The sequence below is a fragment of the Telmatherina bonti genome, assembly GCF_933228915.1.
Source record: "Telmatherina bonti genome assembly, chromosome: 2".
NCBI classification, from domain to species: Eukaryota; Metazoa; Chordata; class Actinopteri; order Atheriniformes; family Telmatherinidae; genus Telmatherina; species Telmatherina bonti.
In genome coordinates, this window is record NC_136620.1 from 34,048,752 (window position 1) to 34,068,183 (window position 19,432).

Genomic DNA, 19,432 nt, shown 5'->3' on the forward strand with positions numbered 1-19,432 from the left:
ATTTACAGAAAAGTTACGATACTCCATGTTACTGTACACTTTGATATTTTCCCTTTTTATAAATACCCATAGGGTAATAGGTCCTCAGTAGCTTTGAGTGCATAAAACACACAACCCTAAGTTAATGTGTCCTTTACTAATTATACAAAACAGAGACAAAGTACCAGTTGTAACATAGAAAATAAAGGATACACCATGTTACAAAGTTACAGAAAACACATACTATATATACCTATATGTATATATAGATATAAAGTAACAGAAAAGAGCAGAAAAGTTTGTGACAGAATATTTATGTTTTTTTTTTTATTTTAGTCACAGCATTTAATCATTTAAAATAAAAATCCAAGGATGGACACGCCTTATACCATCAATGGAGGTCACCGTAGATGCACATAAAAGGTTTCTTTCCCCAGGAGAGGGTTAAGGCAGTACAGCTCATTGCAACAGGATGCTGCACAGCGCTGAGCAACAGGAGAAGAACGTGCCGTCATTGGGATTGTACTGGTGTCAGCTGCAGCTCATGGGGCACACGTTGCTCACGTGGAGGGATGTGTGTGCTGACTTGTGAGCCTGACGAGAAACCCTGGCAGAGATGTACATTCCCTAAAACAAAGGCACAGCTTGGCAGCAGCATTGCACTCTTAAAACGATTTTGCTGCAAATTCTGACAATCATTAAGATTTTTTTTTTCTTCCATCAACTGTTGAACAAAGTCTGCTCAAATTATGCCTCAATCATCAGGGTGATTGACGTAAGGAGTCCTCTCAAACTGTCAGTGCGGCTGATGCCTCTTCCTCTCTGCTCTTCGTTTAGGTGCACTTTGTCGGAAGTGTTTTGGAGACCTGGCGCCTGCCGGTCCATCAGGCCTGGAGCTTCAACATGAATGTCTCAACAAACATTTAAGGACTATTTGGCCCACCCAGTGGTGGCCTCTCCATTGATGTAGGCAAAGCCTGGAAAATGCTGCGAGTGTTCGTACTCTGAGTTCCTGCGAGGACCTAAGGGAGAGTACATGTCCCCAGAGGTGGCATAGCGGGATGAATGCATAGGTGGGCTGGTGTAACAGCTGTTAGCAGGGGATACATCTGGCCACCGGGGGGCGACAGGTGTGGGGTGTAACCTAGGAGTGCTGCCCATCAAGCAAGGCTCCATTCGAGACATCTGCTGGTACTGTGAAGGAGTATATGACAAGAGAAGAAGAAATATGAGAAATAACCCCAAGATCAATAAAGCTAAAACTGGGAAAATCTGAAAGAATAATAATACTACTAATAGTAAGGGTAACTTTATTTTTGATTGATCAATAAAGGTTTGTCATAAGGCTTTTCCACTTCATATCTCACCCAGCTGGACTCCTGCTTGGAGTTTTATTGAACATGTAGCGTTGGGTATAAACTGACCCTGCAGATGGTAATTTCCTGTCAGGGGAAATTGCCTCACAAGTTATGCCACAGCGGCCAAAGCAGAAAATGAGGCCACTTAAATTTTTTTATTTTTTTTATTATTATTTTTTTTAACAGTTTTCAAGAAAATAAGAAGTGTTTTTGTGTTATTTTTTGTTGCCTGTAGTAACTGCTCACAAACATCGCTGACCGAATCTGTCTGCTGATAAAAATATTTGGCACAGATGGAGATCCGGCAGCTTTTTCAGCTCTGTGTCAAACCTCTGATGCTAACAAAGTGCAGGCATTGTGCTTCATTTAACCTCAGACGGATCTGGGGAAAAAAAAAAGTGGAAGTAACACACTTTTCCCTTTTTCTTGCTAAATATAAGCACAACAGTTGATTCCATTATGAGGAATCGTGGCATGGAAAAAGACAGTCAGCGCAGAGCAGACTTCTCAGCTGCCTCTTGTTCACAAGCAGAAAAGAGACTATTGAATAACAATATTTTAATAAACGCCCCCTTGCCCTGCTCCGTAGCTACTGGCTCTAACAGATGAAGAGACTATTGAGAGTTGGAAAGAGGAGTAACAGAGCAGGGCCCCACTTGGCCCTGGCCGAGCCACCTTTCACTGTCTGCTTCCGCTGTGTGTAGAGGCTGATTCAGGGACTTTAAGAAACACTGTGAGCGCTGAGGCCCAGCTGATCTCCTCCCACTTTAAAAGCAACGGCGGTTAGAGGACCCTTGACAGGAAATTAGCACTAAAAGAGTGAATACACACCCCTCGCTATACATGAGCTGTAACATCACCCAACGAATCACATCCTAAATGCACCCCCCACCTCAAACTTAAGACTTCCACTCTTTAGGGGACAGTTCAGATGTTGAGACGCCATTATTATTATTATGCTTTTGTATACTTGTGTTAGAGCTCCTCCTGTGTAAGATGGCCCAAACTTCTAGCATGTTCATTTCATTACATCAGCATGTCTGTACCAACTGTCTGTCATGTTTCTATATTTCTGACACTTCTACCACTTTTTCCACATTTCCACAGGTGAACACAGATGTGTACATTTGGAAATGACAGTTTATACAAGCAGTCTGCCCATACCTGAGCATGTTTTCCCCCCTCTACATTACTGAATAAATTGCAGCTTTTACTCAGTTTTCTAATAATTTGTGCATTTGCCAAAAAATATTTCTCCCAGAAAAGCTGCAGATTAAACAGTATAAAGTCTACCTGCATCATTTATATGCAAAATTGCCCCTTTTATAAGTATATAATGAAACAAGATAAAATTACAGGTACGTCAATAAACTGGATATTTTATATGATGCATTTTGTAGAGTTTTACCTCTTAAGTTTAATTTTTTATTCAAGTTTGCTAACTTTAGAAGCAACATGTCATGTTATCTGAGGAATTTATCTAAAAAAAAGTCAAGTCCAATTTATTTATGAAGAACACTTAAAAACAACCTCAGCTATGCAAAACAAAGCAGGTAAAATACCTAACCTATGATTAAAATAGAATGAAATAAACAAATATACACAATAAAACAAAATACAAGGATAAAACAATTAAAATAGCATGACATAAACTACATTAAAATAACATAAAACACATGTAAAAACATAAACACTTTAAAAGCCGAATTAAAATGCTTAAGCTGGAGGAAAAACCAGTGAGAAAAAGTGTTTTTAATAAAGATTTAAAATGCTCAGTGATCTGTACCAATCTGATATTAAAAGGCAGACTGTTTGGGAGCAGCGACATAAAAAGTTATGTCACCTCTGCTTGTAACCTGGTTCTAAGATCTGGTAACCTCGCGTATAGAACAGACATTTTAGTTTATTGTACAATGTTACATTTGTTATTTGAAGTAAATGAATCAGAGTTTTGGTTGTGTTTAAAGTGAAATAAACTGCTTGAAGTGAGTGGGACTGACCTGTGCAGATGAGCGGTGGTACGCGGAGTAGTGGAGGGGGGCTGCGATGGTGGGCTCGTGGGCCAGACTGGGATACTGGCTCTGGATAGAGTGTGGATGCTGGTTGGTGTAACTGCTGTAGTTATAGCTACCAGTATACCTGTAACGGTGTCAAGAAACATTCAGCAAATTGAAACGGTTTCCTAAATGGGGTTTAATGATGTTGTCTTACTTACCCGTGTTCCTCCCTGTGGGTGTACACTGGCATCCTGTGGGTGGAGGATGGAGGAGGGACTGGAGCGCTGCTCCTCATACAGGACAGCTGCTGTCCGGCCTCGGGAGCGGAGCCGCCTGCTGTTGTCACTGTGTATGTAAGGGACCAGGTATATGACTGAACAGCGCCTGGTAGACACATACAGAAACAAATGTTTTGGCGCAGAGCAACTATGTGCACTGAAACCCACTAAACTCATCTTGTTTGGGTCTGTCATGTGTGTTGGACCCCTCCTCCCATCCCCCAACCCCCTTTCCCCATATATTTACCTTATGTTGTGGCTGTCTGAAAATGAGCTTTTTTGTACTCAGGTGTGTTTTTTTGCAGCATCTGTACTCTTCATCCACTTTAGACAAAGTGTAGAGATACCTTCCTCATGTCATCTTTTCCTCTGTGGCTGCTGCCTCAGTCTGTTTCCTCCTCTTTATGTTATATGTATGTTGTTTTGTCTACTCTTGGACGGGTTGTATTGGAATTAATCTTGTTGTGCCGGGACACTGGCTCAATGACAATAAATCTGATTCTTATTCTGAGTCCTGTCTCACCTGTGGTGGTGGTGACGCCGGTGTAATCTGGAGACACGGCAGCGGTGGGGGAGCTGGCTGAGGAGATGCCCACAGAGTGTACCGACCGGGCGGGAGAGTAGGATCCGGGAGATGGGGAGGTGGGGGTGGTTTCTGTCAGAGTGAATTCCTCCTCTTGCTCTGCTAAAGGCATCAAACATGAAGAGTTTATTACACAGTTTAAGACAAGATGAATATCAAAGTTTGGTGTTAATTAAACTGTTATTACTCAGATTCAAACTACATTTTTATTACAGCTGAATGTTAAAAACCTAATCATGGAAAACTGATTTCAAATTACAGTGAACATCAATGATAAGAAAGTAGAGATGAATCACAGCTATTCTAAATATCTTCTGCAGGTTTATTGAAAGTTGATGGACAAAACCTTTCAGAGTTTGCTTTTAAACTGAGCAAATGTCCTTCAGAGGTTTTTCTTTTATTACAATTCCACGATAATTGGTAAAAAATGTGCATAAGTGAAAACTTGAACTTGACTGAGAGCTTAAAAACCAAACAGAAAATAACTGGGATTATAAAGCTTTACTGACCAGAGACCTTCACAACTGTGGCTCAGAGTTATCGATATGAACGATACTACAAAGCTAATCAATTATAAAGCTGAATATTGTATTGTAATGCAGTACTTTTTTGTTTTTATTGCTGATTAATCTAATTTTCTGGCAAAAACAAGCTAAATTTAAGTTCAGTCCCAGCAGTTATACTTGGATACAGATTTAAAACTATTAAAAAAAAAAACAACAGAAAATGAGTAATTATTTCTTAGTCCCATCAGCGTTAAAATTTATACCATCATGGTTTATACTTACCATGATTCCACATGTCCACATTCACCAGTTATTGTCTTTATTTTCATTCTTTCTCTTAACATTTTTTTTGTCGTTGTGTGAAGGTATAAATAATATTTTTTAATGCATTTTCTTGTTTTTATCATTGAATGCATAATTATTATTTTATTAACTGTTTTTTTTTTTTTTTTTACAGTTTGTGGCTCTAGTGGCTTTAGCTCAAGCTGAACCCCTTTTACATGGGAAAGCTGCTATAGAGTTGAGCTAAAACTACACCTTGAATATTTTTAGCATTTATTCTTGTGTGAAAAACATGGCTGATTAAGTGATAACAAACATGAACCAATATGTGAATTAAACTATTATTTCAGCACTAAAAGTTAAATCTGTACATTTGAAATTTACGCCCTTATTTCATACCTTTTTTTTTTTTACTTTATGTAAACTAGCTTGTAAACCCTCTGCTGACACCTTAGTTTTCTGATTCACAAGACAAATAGAAAATTAAACACAAACTGTAAATAAAATCAAGCAATATCGGTATAAGTGCCAACAACACACTCTAATTTAAATAAGTACAGAGCAGCAATGGCCTCACCTGTGCTACCTTCGCCTTTCATGGCCCTCATGAGGTCGTTGGCCCTCTCCTGGCAGTGCAGGGACTCCAACAGGTAAAGTACATAATCATCAAACATGAGATGGATCAGGTGAAAGGAGCCTGGAGACAACACATGTGGAATTTTATCAATATTGCTCAAATAAAACCCAATCGATGAGCTCAATAATGATGGCATGATATATTGTGATGACATCACATCCTGAGGACTGAGAGGATGGCAGCTGTGGTTAAAAAAAGGAGCGAGCGCACTTGTTTCCGTGTACCGACTCAGTGCCAGAAATATGTCAGCTGACCCCGAGGTCGCACGAACGATGAGACCGCGGAATGCGAGGGAGTGTCATCACAATTGTGTCATTGTGCGGGTCGCTGCTGCTGCCGTGTGCATAATAAACACTTGTGGCTGTTCAGAGGAGCAGGGTGCAATACTGACCGGTCATAAAATGGAAAAGACAGGCAAACGCATCGGGAGAGGGGAGGGGCGGCTTTTGTTAATTAGCTGTTTGTGCACCGAGACCTGCTTTATCAAAACACTGCTACCAGCTGTGTCTTTGATATTCACAGACAGGGCCGAAGGACACAAGTAGAGGAAAGAGAAGCCATTTTCTTTTATTTTGGTTTTACTGCTCTTCACTTTCTGCAAAGCTTACCTGTACACAGCAAGCTGTTAAAGCAGCATTCCACTCTCTCATTCTTTCTGCTTATTTTAGACTCAGTTTTATTTATTCTTTAAAGGTAATAGGATGGAAAACTTTAGCGAGAAGTTAAAGAGGAATCTGGATTTGTGATGGTGGCTATAATATGCATAAAACAACAAATAACTATTATTAAACCTCACAGTGAACTTAAGGTGTTTCCTGCCTGTTGCATTATGGTATAATGAGGAAGCGGCTCACCAAAGCTGGGTGCGCTGTGGAGGGTCATATCCCGTATGACTCGGGTACCAAAACACGACCACATCAGCAGGAACTGTTGGGCCACCTTCTTCAAGGACCCAGGCCTCTTTCCTGCCACCTAGAGAGAACATTTCCATGAGAAAGGAGGGGGAAGGGTGGGGATGCTGGGGCAGAATTAACCCCTGGGTTCGAACTGGGGCTTAACCCTCATGGAACGAAAAACATGTCAACAAGTCAACTATTTAATTTGCCCCCAGGGACACGCCTTCCTATTGAACTCTTGTCTGGGCGGTGCAAGACGTTGCCAGGGTGACCAAATTTTACAAGCCCATATCTGGCACATAATGGACGCAAATGGGAAGCTTGAAGACATCATTAACTGGGAGGATTGCAAAGCAAGTGCCTCCGAGGGAGGAAAACATGCAGAGGCCAATGGATTTCACCCACAGGCGTCTTCACAAAGGAGATTATCAAAATGTGAAATCATAAACCATTAGCATCAAACATGGAAAATATTTCTTCTCACTGGTGCAACTAGAACTAAATAAAGGTAATTAAAAAAGATCTATACACTAGGAAAAAATGTGCTGAGTCAACTTTTAAAAAAGCCTCTTTTTCTGATTGGTTAATAAAGTGTTGTGCTGTTTCACCTTGACGACGCAGCGGTCCACCATGGAGTCCAGCCACTCAATGTACGCCTCAATTGGAGACTGTTCTTCTAATAAACGGTCAAACTCCTGATACACTGTGACAGGAGGAAGAAGAAGAAGATCAGGTCATGTTAAAAAGCAGAATCTGGACACAAGCAGCATCTTAATGCAGGAACGTCTACATATCAGTGACCTCTGCTCCTGTCAGGAGCGAGTGAATTGAAGAAGCTCCACAGGGTGTTTGAAAGGAGAATGAACTTGTTTAACCTTTTGGTCTCCGTCATCAATGCTTTGACTCTGCTGGTCGTGGGAATGATTGTCCCTCACCGTGTTTATGTGGACGTCAAGTTTGAACTCTTTGCCCATGTGGGTGGAATCGGTTATTCTGCGTGAGCTTACAGTTGATAATAAGCTGCCTGTGCTCCTCCTGCGAGTCCTCCATGGTGTAAAGTGTCTGCTTGGTGATGCTGTTCAGGTCCACATTCCTCCAGTCCTCCAGCATTTGAAAGGTGATGTCGGCACTGTTTATCACAGTTCGTGATGCCTGCGGACAGATAAATCAACAATATGACCCAAATACATGTGAATCCCTTATCAGCTTTGTTTTTCATATGGATTTTTATTAAAAACATTCAGACACCGACACACACCTGACATAGATGGTTTAATGATGTTTGCCGCTTTAGAATCTGAGAGAATCTCCTCGACACTGGAAATAAAAGCACAGAAGCAAACATGGTTTAACCTGTGAGTTTCTGCTCTTACATAAATGCCCAGAAAACTGATCTTAATTAGTAGACACCATGATGAGAGGTGATGAACTTACATTCAAATTTGATATTTCTCAGGTTTTCAGGAAGGTCGTGAAGTGCTATTTTAAGCCACTCATCGAGCTGTTTGGCAAATTTTCGGATAACCTGAGTCAAACTGAGCAGAAGACAGACAGCAGGGCAGATTGATGAGTTTTTATTCATCACTGACGGCTTCCTGAAGGGTCAGTGTGAGGGTCTCATGTGGAAAATACAATAAACTCCCATGTTCAGATTCTATTTATGGTGTTTTTCTGCACTGTAGATTGAGTCCCAAACAGGACAAATTAGATTCTAATTCAACTTTACTTCTGTCAGTGTAGAGTTGATGCAAATTGCTTTTTTTTTTTTTTTTCTTGGAGCATGAGCACAATAAGGTGTCAAAATGCCAGTAGACTTTTCAGGATTAATCTCATCCAGATATATTTAGCTTACCTGCAAGAAAAAGCTGCTGGAGCTACACTGGCATCTTAAATTAAACATTCTTATACGCAGTCTACAGTTTGATTGCAACCTTTTTCTTTATGATAAAAGATACTTATAGTATTAAAATGGAACTATGATGTGTATTTCAGGGTAATTTATAATTTATTTCTGAGCCCAAAAGGGCTGGGATTGATCGAGTTAATGTCACAAATCGCTTTATTTACTTCAGACCGACCCTCTCCGTAGGCTGTCAGATCAGCCTGCGGGCAAAACGAGTGGATTGAGACTCTTCTGCATTAAGCCCCGCCTCCCGCCACTGCAATACATTGGGAGCGCGCACCGCACCTGCTTTCGCCGTCATTGTAACATCTCACAAACAGAAGGATTAGGCTCATATGAACTCAATAAAAAAAACAAAATACAATGTCAACAAATAGCATACAGCCCTACATGTTGGAACCTGAATCAGAGCCTGAAAACGAAGTGGAAAACAGCAACCCACAGCAACGAATGCAGCAGGATGTCTCTCTTTGGTAAACTCACCAGCCATCGTTGGAAATAACTTTACCCCACGTTTTCCACCCGCCTGATGTATTTGTACATGCCCTTGTTAACCAGTAGAAGGTAACCAATCACCAAACCTTATCCCCCGGGACGTCACAAGGATTTCCAAGTAGAAAAAACTCTCTAAAACGACGCGTTTTTCCATCGCCAAAGGAGTGAAACTGTCATCAAACCGTTTAAGACCAAAAAAAATGTACACAGCACACACACATTGATAATATAGATGCTTGTTATGAAGTCTGAGGAGCTAACAAAACACACTGTTCACGTCCAGATTAAGTGCCAACGAATAAAGATTGCAGCAAGTGCTCACCTGTCAGGCAGTGCTTGCAGGACGGTGGGCATCAACACACCAGAGATGGCCTTGTAGAGGATGGAGTCACAAACTCCAACGATGTTTACAACAGTGGGGGAGCCTAGGACAGGGAGCATGTGGGGTGGCATGCCCTGCCAGAAGTGCAGCAGGAAGCTTTGGACCTGCAGACGCCACACAGGATGTCATGTTTAGTATTACACACAGAAGATGTAGGCAAGTCAGTGTACTGAAAGAGAATCTGAAGGAACATCTAGTTTAAACTAGGAGAAGCCTTGCCTCATCAAAGTTAGCACGAATGACAGTGTCCAGTATCCTCTGGCAGTGTGTTCTGTACATCATGATGAAGGTTGACACCTGCGGTTGACAAATGAGTGTTAATGAAACCACAGCACAAACTTGAAGGATCTCTTCTCTTTTGAGGGAAACTTTAAAAAAAAAAAAGAAACAAAAACAAGAAAGTAAATCTTGCACAAAGCATGTGAACCTATAAAAACATGTTGCAGGTCTCAGCTGAAGCGGAGAGACATAAAACAAGCTTTAGAGATCAGCAAAACACAAACCATTTAAAATCATGGCCCCCCTTTAAAAGCTGGACAGCTAGTGCTTGTTCTTTTGTCCACTCCTCGATCTTATTATCCACCCCCCCCTCAAAAGATTAAGAGTTAGCGAGGAGCAAGCACATAAATCCTCAAGGTCCTTCTCTAAACGCAAAGCCAGATAAAAGAGTCAGAGGGGGCGGAGAGTTGGTGAGACGGCAGGGAGAGGTGAGGTGAGGCGGGAGCAACAAGGATGGACTTTTAAAACTCCTGTTTACCCTCTCTTCTGGCAGGCTGGCAGGCAAATTTAGGTCTTTGACATTTGGAAACTCTGGCAGGAGTGTCCCCAGTTTGGAGCGCGGTGAATACGCCACTGTCTGCTTCGTGACCTCTTTCTTCCCTGTCTCGTTCACCCACGCCGCCCCCTTTTTGGAGTACATCACATCATAGTACTGAGAGGTCTCCTTCACCGCAATGCCGTAGTAGTGGTACCTGAGTAGCAGAGACAGCAGGTCGAAGAAAATGAACTTTCTATTCACATTTAACTATTGATACACAGTCATATGAAATAAACATGCAGGTTTATGTTGATCAGAAGCTTTTTTTCTAATTTTGCTTCATATTTTCCGAAACAACCTCCATAAACTATCAATTTATTCAGATCTGCTGTTATTCTAAGTGAATAATGTCATTTCTTTTATTTGAATTAATATTAATTTATCCCGGTATCTTGCAAGTTTTCCGTTTCAGAGTTTGACTTTTTTTCAATAAAACATTTTAAAATTATTAACAAAAATAAATCCAGATCTTACTTGGACTGCCCTCTTGTCCCCAGTCTTCTGGTAGTTAGTGCTGGAAACTGTTGCCTAATAATCTGTTTGGAGGAGACATAAAGGCTATGAGCATGTAGAAAGTATAAAACAAAAGATTTATTTTCGATATAACTTGTTTTATGTTCACATTTACCAGAAACTACTTGGAGTAAAGAGGAAAGAAGAGTAGAGGCAGTGACAATGTCATCAGGTGGTTCTTTCTTTCTTTCTTTTTTTTTTTTTTAATAACTAAGTAACACAGATGATTAGTTCAAGAAAATCCTGATATTTTAAGGTAAATACTTTTTAATGATAAAAAAAATTCTCAAAGTGTTCACAGAGAGAAAAAAGCTTTGCATTTATGGCATCTAAGGGTACTAATTTTTCCCTTCAACAGCCATCTCGTCATTCACCCATCCTCAGTCGTTCTCCCTCTCCTCATCAGCGCTCCCTCCTTCCTTCTTTCCTCTCTTTTTTTTTTTTTTTTTGTCCGAAGAGATCGGCTCCTCGGTCCAACTCCTGGTGCAGAAACTTTAGCAAACAGTGTAGCTCTCCATTGTGTGGGATGAAAAAAGAGGCCAAGCTGTGAAGTTTCTGTCAGGCCCCGCTTGATAAATGAGCAGACAGGGAGGCAGTCCGGGCCCTCTCTCGTTTTTTTGTCCCGAATCAATGAAGCCTTCCTAAAGGACACCCCACACTGCTCCAGCCACTGATCTAACATTCCGCAACATCTCACCCTTCCAAATTTCCTTTAATTACACATTAATCCAGGCCCCTTCTCTTTTTCAATATCTTCCGACAGGAGCTGTGGAGGGGCGGGGGTGGGCTTGGGTGTGGGGGGTTGGGGCCAGAGTCCAGGGTACGGGGGATGGCTGGGGGTAGCAAGGCTAAGGAACTTCTTGGGGTTGTGGGAACAGACGAAAGCACATCTCCTTTGGCTTTAGATTATGTGTTCACACTGAGATGATGTGGCTGCAACACAGCAGTCAGAGCTGCAGAACGAAAGCCAAGCTGGGCTCGGAGGGGTCCGACAGGAGCTTGGAGCTGATGAGATCACAGCTTAGATATCAGTTTTTTTCTATTAAATCTGTTGAGTCACTTTGCTGTGATTATTTAAAGAGCATCCTCCCCATCAAAAGAAAAACAATATCTCCAAACCCTATTAATAACAATTATACTCCAACACATAAACAGCATTAAAATGAGGATGTTTAATCTTCATCACCGCTTATGAATCTCACCTTTCCAAAGCTGGCTGCATTTACAGGCTGCGTGTCGTGTTTCTCACTGAAGTCTAGGTAATGCATGTAGAGGGCACTTCTGGGTATACACACACCTTCAGCTATCTCGTAGTTTTCTTCTAACCTGTGACAGAACACAACACACACACAGCTTGAAAAAAGCCTCGAAAAAAACATTAGATTTTTGGAAAATTTTGGTGCGGCAGCTCTCCATGGAAGTGTGTAAAGGTTATGTTTAACATGTGGGATCTGGAAACACATAACTAAGAAGAGACTTCTGCAGAAACTTTAGCATTAACTATAAAGCAGCAAGTTTAACAAAACAAACATCAGCTGTTAGTGACACACACACAGACACAGATGGAGCTGCAAAGCGCTTTCCCCTGGAAGTCTGACATGTTTTCCACATGGTGCATTAACCAGATTAGCTGAATATTAGACAAAACTTCCACATCTGGATGAGTTTTCTGTCTGTTTCCACAGCTATCCCTGAGATGAGTTGTTCACTAAATAATCACACTGAACTGTTGACTTCAGTAAAAGGTTAATTACACACATGATTTATGTGAAACTGATTTACACTGAAACAGCTGTCAGCCTTTCAAAATTAAATGTTTTTGCTGTTTGCTCAACCAGCCTGACGACAACCGTTAGAAACACACAAACTAATAAAAAAAACCATCTGTTACAATTACGAGACAACTTTCTTCAGTCGTTTCGGACTATTTCTGCCCCCTAAAGGCTCGAATGAAAGAACACTCGCCGCAGCTTTAAAACGCCTTCACAGTGGACGATGCTACACAGGAACAGACTCGATACACAGCAACACTGTTTTCACTAACTTCATCACTCCCTCTTTATTATTCATCTTTATATATTGGTTTTGTTTTACCCTAAACTGGACAGACTGGCACTTGCACATCTTTTCCTTCACATCATACAGAAAAATATTGTTTTTATTTTTACAGCTGTAATTTCTACTTACTTTATAAATTACATTACAGAAAACACAAACAACTAAGGTAATATTTGGTTTTGTTATTAATTGAGCTACACAACAGTGTTTACAGCAGGACAACAAAACTAAAACTTTTGATGGTTTAGGGAACTTTAATGTGTTTATCACCTCAGTCAGAATTCCCCAAAAGTCAGACAATCACTGGAGAGAAGCGTCAGATGAATAAAATAATAAGTACTAATTGATATAAAACAGTTGACATAACTTTTAATCAATTACAAGAGATAAATGCATGTGATGAATAGAACATAACACTGCAGTGATTTCTTTTATTCCTGCTATATTTCAGCCCATATTTGGGTTGATAGAAACTTAAAGTGATGCTGCATTTAAAAAAAAAAAACTGTGATAAAAGTAGTAAACACTCGTCTTATCACAGACAGCCTAAAAAAACGAGGCCTGTCAGAATGAATGAAAGCAATATTTGCCAGATATGAAAGCCAGTACATTTACTTCTGGTCTTTAAATGTTTTCAGTGGCTGTGGAGCAAAAATGTCCTTTTTAAAAACCTTCGGCATCATGTGAATGTTGGAAATTATTCAGAGCAGAAAACTGATGGTTAAAAATGCAGCAGCTCGATCATGCAGAGTCTCATGTGTGACGATTTACATATTTATAGCTGTGATCTCATAACTTCATGCCAAAGAGGCATCTTATCCAAAAGACTGCTGCATGAAGAGTTTAGTTGTGTTGCTTTGTGAGCCGTGCTTTCCAAGCGAACCGCCGTCTTTATTAGCAAACAACCTGCTGCATTTTCTCGTGAAGTTTGCCTAGTTTCTCTCTGGAAACTTGAAGTTCTGTTTAGACAGTAGTTGTGACAGTCTTATTGCTCAGGGGAAGCCAAAATGCAGATAAAAATATTACTTTAGAGTGGTCAGAATAGAGATTTTTTTTTTTTTTTTTGCTTTAATGCAACACAGATGTAATAGTTTTAGTTGGTTAAAATATTAGACTAACTTATCCCTGCAATTATTGGAGCAAGACTAATTGTTGCACAGTAAAAAAAAAAAAAACCCATAACATTTATTACAAACATGAATTACATCCACAGTTAACAATTCGTCTTGTAAAACAGACACTGCTGATTAAATCGGTAGTAATGAGCGTCATGGCTGACCGGACATAAAAAATGAAGGTATATTTGCATTTCAAGATTACAGAAGATTTAAGGGATGCGCTACATGAAAGCTGCTTGCTTTTTCAATCCTCTAATAGTTTTTAGTGTCAGTCGAGATGGTTTATAAGGAATTATCACATCAGGGAGAGAAGAACAAATTCCTGTATTACAACTTTAGATGCAGGACTAAAGTTACAGAACAGAAACATGATTTGCTTTAAATGCAAAATGTCTTTAAGACGCACTTTAAAACACGGCAGTCCAAGTTCTGGATAAGAAACATCTGTGTGTGATGTGTGTGAGAAAACATTCAAATTAATGCAAATTTTAAATCTGACATGGCTCAAAGTGATGAAGGAAATCCCACATGCTGCCACTTCTGAGCAGGATCATGATGTTAAAAACATGCTGTGGTGTGTAGAGCTTTTAATTAACTAATTAATAAAAACCTGGCTTCTGATCAGCATTCACGTAAAATGCTCCACATGGCGACTTAAGACCACAGCACATAATCTGTCTGGAGTTTTCCCATTTCAGATGACTGTTTACGACCTCTTAACCCCTAGCTGTATAATACGTGCGAGTCTGCAATTTCCTGCTCTTCTGTTGTTTATTTTCTAATCATCGAGAGAAAAATAAGGCCAATATTTGTTCTAAATAACTCACCATTCCAGAGTAGCAGGTGTCGAATGTGGCTTAGATGCTCTGTTATTTTCTTTTTCCTCATCTGCAACAAGCAACACGTCAGGCTAGATTAGGTTATGACAGTTATGACAACATAAACAAACTTAGTCATGATCCTAATTCTCTTTGCAAACACTAAAAATGAAATTTTCAGCACAAAATATTAGGAGGTTGCGATAAACAAGACATTCTCCTCAGTGAGTTAAAGAGCGATCCGGCTGCTTACGTTCGTCGTTGGACATGTTTCCCAGAGACGTGTGGCTTGAGTATCGCTTGCTCTCACTCTCATTGAGGCACCTTTCAATCCAGCTCTCTAATAAAAACATATGAAAGGAGCAAACTTGATCTAAAAACATGTTTTTTCCCCATTCTTTAAACAAATGAGAAATTAAATCATAAGCTTAAATTTCAAGTAAAGAAGAAGGCTAAGAGTGAGTGGACTGAATGACATTTTCCTGAATTATTTGTCCATTTTTTTGCTAAGTTAATCAACAAACTTTTTATTTTTTTTATTATTAAAAAAAAAAAATCCTTTAGAAAAGGCAAAGTTAAATTTACATAAACAGGACATTTAAAATGTCACTAATGTGGCAGGGTGAGCTGACAACAATCGATTGTATGGGCAGCAGTGCAGCCATGGCTCTATTTGAGATGTTTTCAGCAAGACGGCAGGAATCCAGCATTGTTCCCTGCAGACTACGAGCACACACACTAGCTTAAAAGAGCCTGTGCACATTACTGAAGCAGTCTGGTGGAATAGAGGCCATTGTCCTGTTTTAATTTCTACTTAGAAATGGCTCAACTGGTGTGCTTTCTGTGAAGGAGCAGCAGCAAAACACTGAAGCTTTCATGTAGGAACAGCCTGATAGCGAGGAAAGCCATTCAAAATGATTTTTCTTGTTCAAGAAGAGGATTTACTTGTCCATTAATTTCACAAAGAGGGGAAGAGGGACTTATTGATATTGTTTTACTTTTTTAAATAAACCAAAGGATGTTTTTAATTTTTTTTTTTTTTTTTTTTTTTTTTTTTTTAAATAATGAGCTTTAGTTTCTTCTTATTTAGTCATTTTGTACTAAACTAAAAGTAATAATGAGGGAGAGAGAATTAAAGAGAAAGAAGGAAAAGCTAGAAAAAGTACCTTCACGAGTTTCCTAAAGCCATTTCTTGTAACCACTGCAGCTATACAGAATTACGTTATCATTAGATTTTGTGATTTTCATTTAGTTTTCTCTCTACAAACGAAGTACCAACACACGCTGTGGCAGCTGTTGTCAGGACGACCTGATGGCAGGGAAATCATTTAAAGCAGAAATATCAAAAAGTTGCAGAAGTTTAGAATAGATGAAGGATCTAGACATCGCTTGGCAGGTGTTGACAGAAAAAGTCACACTGCAAAGTCAAAATGTCCGGATGAAGTTTTTTCTGTGTGGTATGTTTACAATTATCACAAAAAGTTTACTTTTTAACCATCTGATCAACTTTATTATCATCTTTCTAACTAAAAACATTCCCTTATAATCACATTATTTCCACGTCTGCTTTCTTATGTTAAACACTTTATTTCCATTTTTGCATTTATAGAAAAACAAGCTTTTAAATCTTTTACTAATCAGATTTTATCTTTATTTTTCCACACAAAAAACAAAAAGTGAATCCACTGAAGGGGAGCTAATTCTTCTCAGAGGCTCAGATCTCAAGCTTCATTTACCACAAGAACAGATAAGTTGGGGATCTAAATAATTGGATTAAATTTGATCAACAGGTGAGACGAATGTTAGCTCATTTAGCAACACACATTCAAGACTAAAGCACTTTTTTTCCCCCTAAATCTACAGGAGGACAGTGGAGCATCCAAACTTTTTTTTTTATTAGGTTAAAAAAAAAAATCCCTGCAGATTTTGTTGCATTTTAATCTCTTAATCAGCTCGCTCATTAATATTTCTACATTTAAAAATCTATGTACAGTTAAATAAAAGTATTGCTTCTCCACTGAGAGGAGCAGGTGCATCATCATCAGAACTTGTTTTTATTTCTGGTCTCTTTCAGATCAACAGCCTCATTAAAGCCAAATTACTGAACAAAGTGCTTCTTATAACAGCACTTACCATAAATGTGCGTGACAGACATAAAAAGGAAAAAAGTTTAAAAAAAAAGAAAGAAAAAAAGACACTCCTTCAACAGAGACTGAAAAGGTTAAAATCATCAGAGAAGCTTCCAGACAGCCCTTCTGAACAACTCCAGAGGAAGTTTTAAACCTAAAGAAGTGCAGCAGCAACGTTTCTGAACAGAAAGCGAGTTTCTCGGCACATGCAGAGTTTACCAGGACTGACCTGTGGAATCCATATCAGGCTCCTCCAGCAGCCCGCAATGCATCCTCTTCCCATCAACGACACTGGCTCCTCCAAGAAAATGGCTTGGTGCACGTTTCCCCCTCCTCAGCCGCTCTCCCCTTGTCTCGCTCTGTGTTTCCGTGACCACTGCCCGTCACAGGAGATGTTGAGGATCTGAGGTTCGCCCAGAGTGGGGTGGTGTTGGCGAAGGAGAGAGGGGGAGGTGGGAATAAGGGTGGAAAGGAGTTGGGGTGGGGGGTGGGGGTGGGGGTGGGGAGGGAGTAGAGACTCCAGAAATCCAGCGGGGGGAAAGCCAGACCCGTCAAAATGTTTGCTGATGTTTCATGGGAAAGGGGCTGATTTTATAGGAGCCCTGATGGGGACATGTCATTGATAGGCTTGGAAGGCTGATGAATGGCCCCAAGTCAGATGGGGATGTGGCAAGGCTCACTGGAAGTCTTTTGTGGGGCTGTTTTGAATAAGAAAAGCTCCCTCCCAACCAAGAGGAAAAAAAAAAAAAAGAAAAAAAAAAAGAGGCTTAGATCTGCGCAGTCCTAACACTGTGGCCTTCCCGTACTCCATTATGGTATTTAATACGTTTTTATACACCCCTGAGCTTCGAATAAACACAACTGCCACTCCTTCTGCTTTTAACATCCTCCTGCATCCACTTGTTGCAACATTTGGGCTTCTCCACCATCAAACCATCTTTTGCATCAACTTTCTCAGAGCAGGCTCATGTTGCGTTCGTACCAGACATGTTAGAAATGCACACTTGTAACGTTTTGTAGTGGCGTTCTTGCCTTCTTTTTTGCTCACTCTTTTGCTGTGGCAACCTTATTTTTTAGTGTGTTTCTGAGAAGAGGGAACGGTCACAAAGGGGGGAAGTAAAAGTGCAAAGCCCGAAGCTGGGAGGGCTCTGATGGAGTGCCTGAGAGCTGGAGAAGGGAAAGCTGTGATTAGAATATGAATGGAACCACAGGAGAGGGGGAGAGGAGAGGGGAAAGAAGAGGGGAGAGGAGAAAGCCGGATTATGGCTGAATTACTCACCACACCATGGATGGCAAAGGAGGACTTTCTCTTTCAGTGCGCAGGCGTGGGCACCACTCACCTACGCCAACACCTGGATGAGAGGACAGGGCAGGGCGACGGCTTCATCACAAGACACAGAGTCGCACTCAGGGAGAGACAAGCTGCTGGAATAGGCGAAAGGCTGCAAGTTGTTCAAAAACACAATTTTTCATGCAAAAATACAGAAGAGACACCTGAATGTTGGTGTAGAGTGATGACTTGAAAGGCGGATCTGATTAGTTTCAGTCTAATAAGAAGCAGGCCGAGTCTGCACAGCCCTCAGTTAACATCTTTTTCTCATCCTGCCACCGTTATCTTCTTATTAGAGCCTCATAAAATAGAACAGGTGCAAACCACCAAAAGAGCCTCTTCCATCCCTCCCATTATCACACACCACAACACAAATGCATGTGTTCTGCTTTTGTTCGGTGAAAAGGCCCCAGTTGAGTTGTGTGTGTGTGTGTGCGAGTGGGGGGTATGGTTACGCTACATACAACATGTTGGTGGCATCAAGGCTGCAAATTAAAGAGGAAACCATACGTCTCAAAGCAGCTTTCTCTTCCTATTGACTTCAGCGAGGCTTCTGTGCTGCGTTTATGTCGGAGCGTTGTCACCGAGCATCCGGATGTCTGAGCGTCACATGACATTGAAATGAGAGAAGTCTTTAGTCGATCTCAGCTGATTGATCCATTACAGAGAAAACAAACAGTTTTATGAGCGAATTGTTAGTTTGTAATGGAGTTGGAGATTAACAAAGCCTTTTTATACATAATTAGGTGCAAAAGAACTTTTAGAAAAAGATCAATGTTTAAAAAACAAAATAAAAGCCAGAATTTGAAAATTAAGGAAAAAAAATCCAGAGGCAAAAAAATATATATTTCAGAACAAATAAAAATAAAAATCCAATGTTTTTTGTTTGTCTTTTCTATGTTTTTACTTTAAAAGATTTATACTTTTGCTCTGAAAAGCTGCAAAATGTTTTTTTGAAGTAAATTTTTCTAAACTCTATTGATGCATCTTGTTTTTTCTGAAAGTGTAATGCATTTAATTTATCTGCGTTTTGCACATTGGTTGTGATCTCAATGTTACCAGATCATTTGTTTTCTGAAGAAAAAAAAAGTACATTTTGTGTGGATTCTGAAGTAAAAATCTTCAGGTTTGAGGGTTTTGAAATATGAATATTTTTTGCTTTGCATTCTATTGAAAAAGTGAATTTAAGATTTTATGGCTTTGGTCAAACGACGACGGAGAAAAATGGGACAAGTACCCTCTAAAAGACGAGAAAGGCACATTGTTTGTTGCTGTAATTAAAACTCAAAGTACTTTAATCTGTGAAATTATAATAATTCCTTAAAGTATCTTCAGCTTCTTCACAGCATCCAC

General features: G+C 40.0%; 1 protein-coding gene across 3 annotated transcripts; it reads right to left on the reverse strand.

The window, feature by feature from the left end:
• Positions 1 to 274: 274 nt before the first annotated feature.
• Positions 275 to 17,170, reverse strand: rfx4 (regulatory factor X, 4). Of its 3 annotated transcripts, none has more exons than XM_079254192.1 (18): positions 16,979 to 17,170; positions 14,874 to 14,960; positions 14,630 to 14,690; positions 11,829 to 11,952; positions 10,588 to 10,649; positions 10,054 to 10,267; positions 9,516 to 9,593; positions 9,237 to 9,400; positions 7,951 to 8,051; positions 7,775 to 7,833; positions 7,524 to 7,668; positions 7,125 to 7,219; positions 6,475 to 6,592; positions 5,561 to 5,680; positions 4,136 to 4,294; positions 3,553 to 3,718; positions 3,338 to 3,476; positions 275 to 1,173 (listed from the first exon to the last, which is right to left on the reverse strand). In XM_079254192.1, exons 1-18 carry the CDS (start codon positions 17,019 to 17,021, stop codon positions 910 to 912), a joined length of 2,199 nt encoding a protein of 732 aa, XP_079110318.1. In that variant the 5' UTR covers positions 17,022 to 17,170; the 3' UTR covers positions 275 to 909. The 3 variants fall into 3 exon arrangements, with proteins under 3 accessions (XP_079110318.1, XP_079110319.1, XP_079110317.1); XM_079254193.1 differs by having other exon boundaries at positions 3,553 to 3,679; positions 4,136 to 4,297; XM_079254191.1 differs by having other exon boundaries at positions 4,136 to 4,297.
• Positions 17,171 to 19,432: the final 2,262 nt, after the last annotated feature.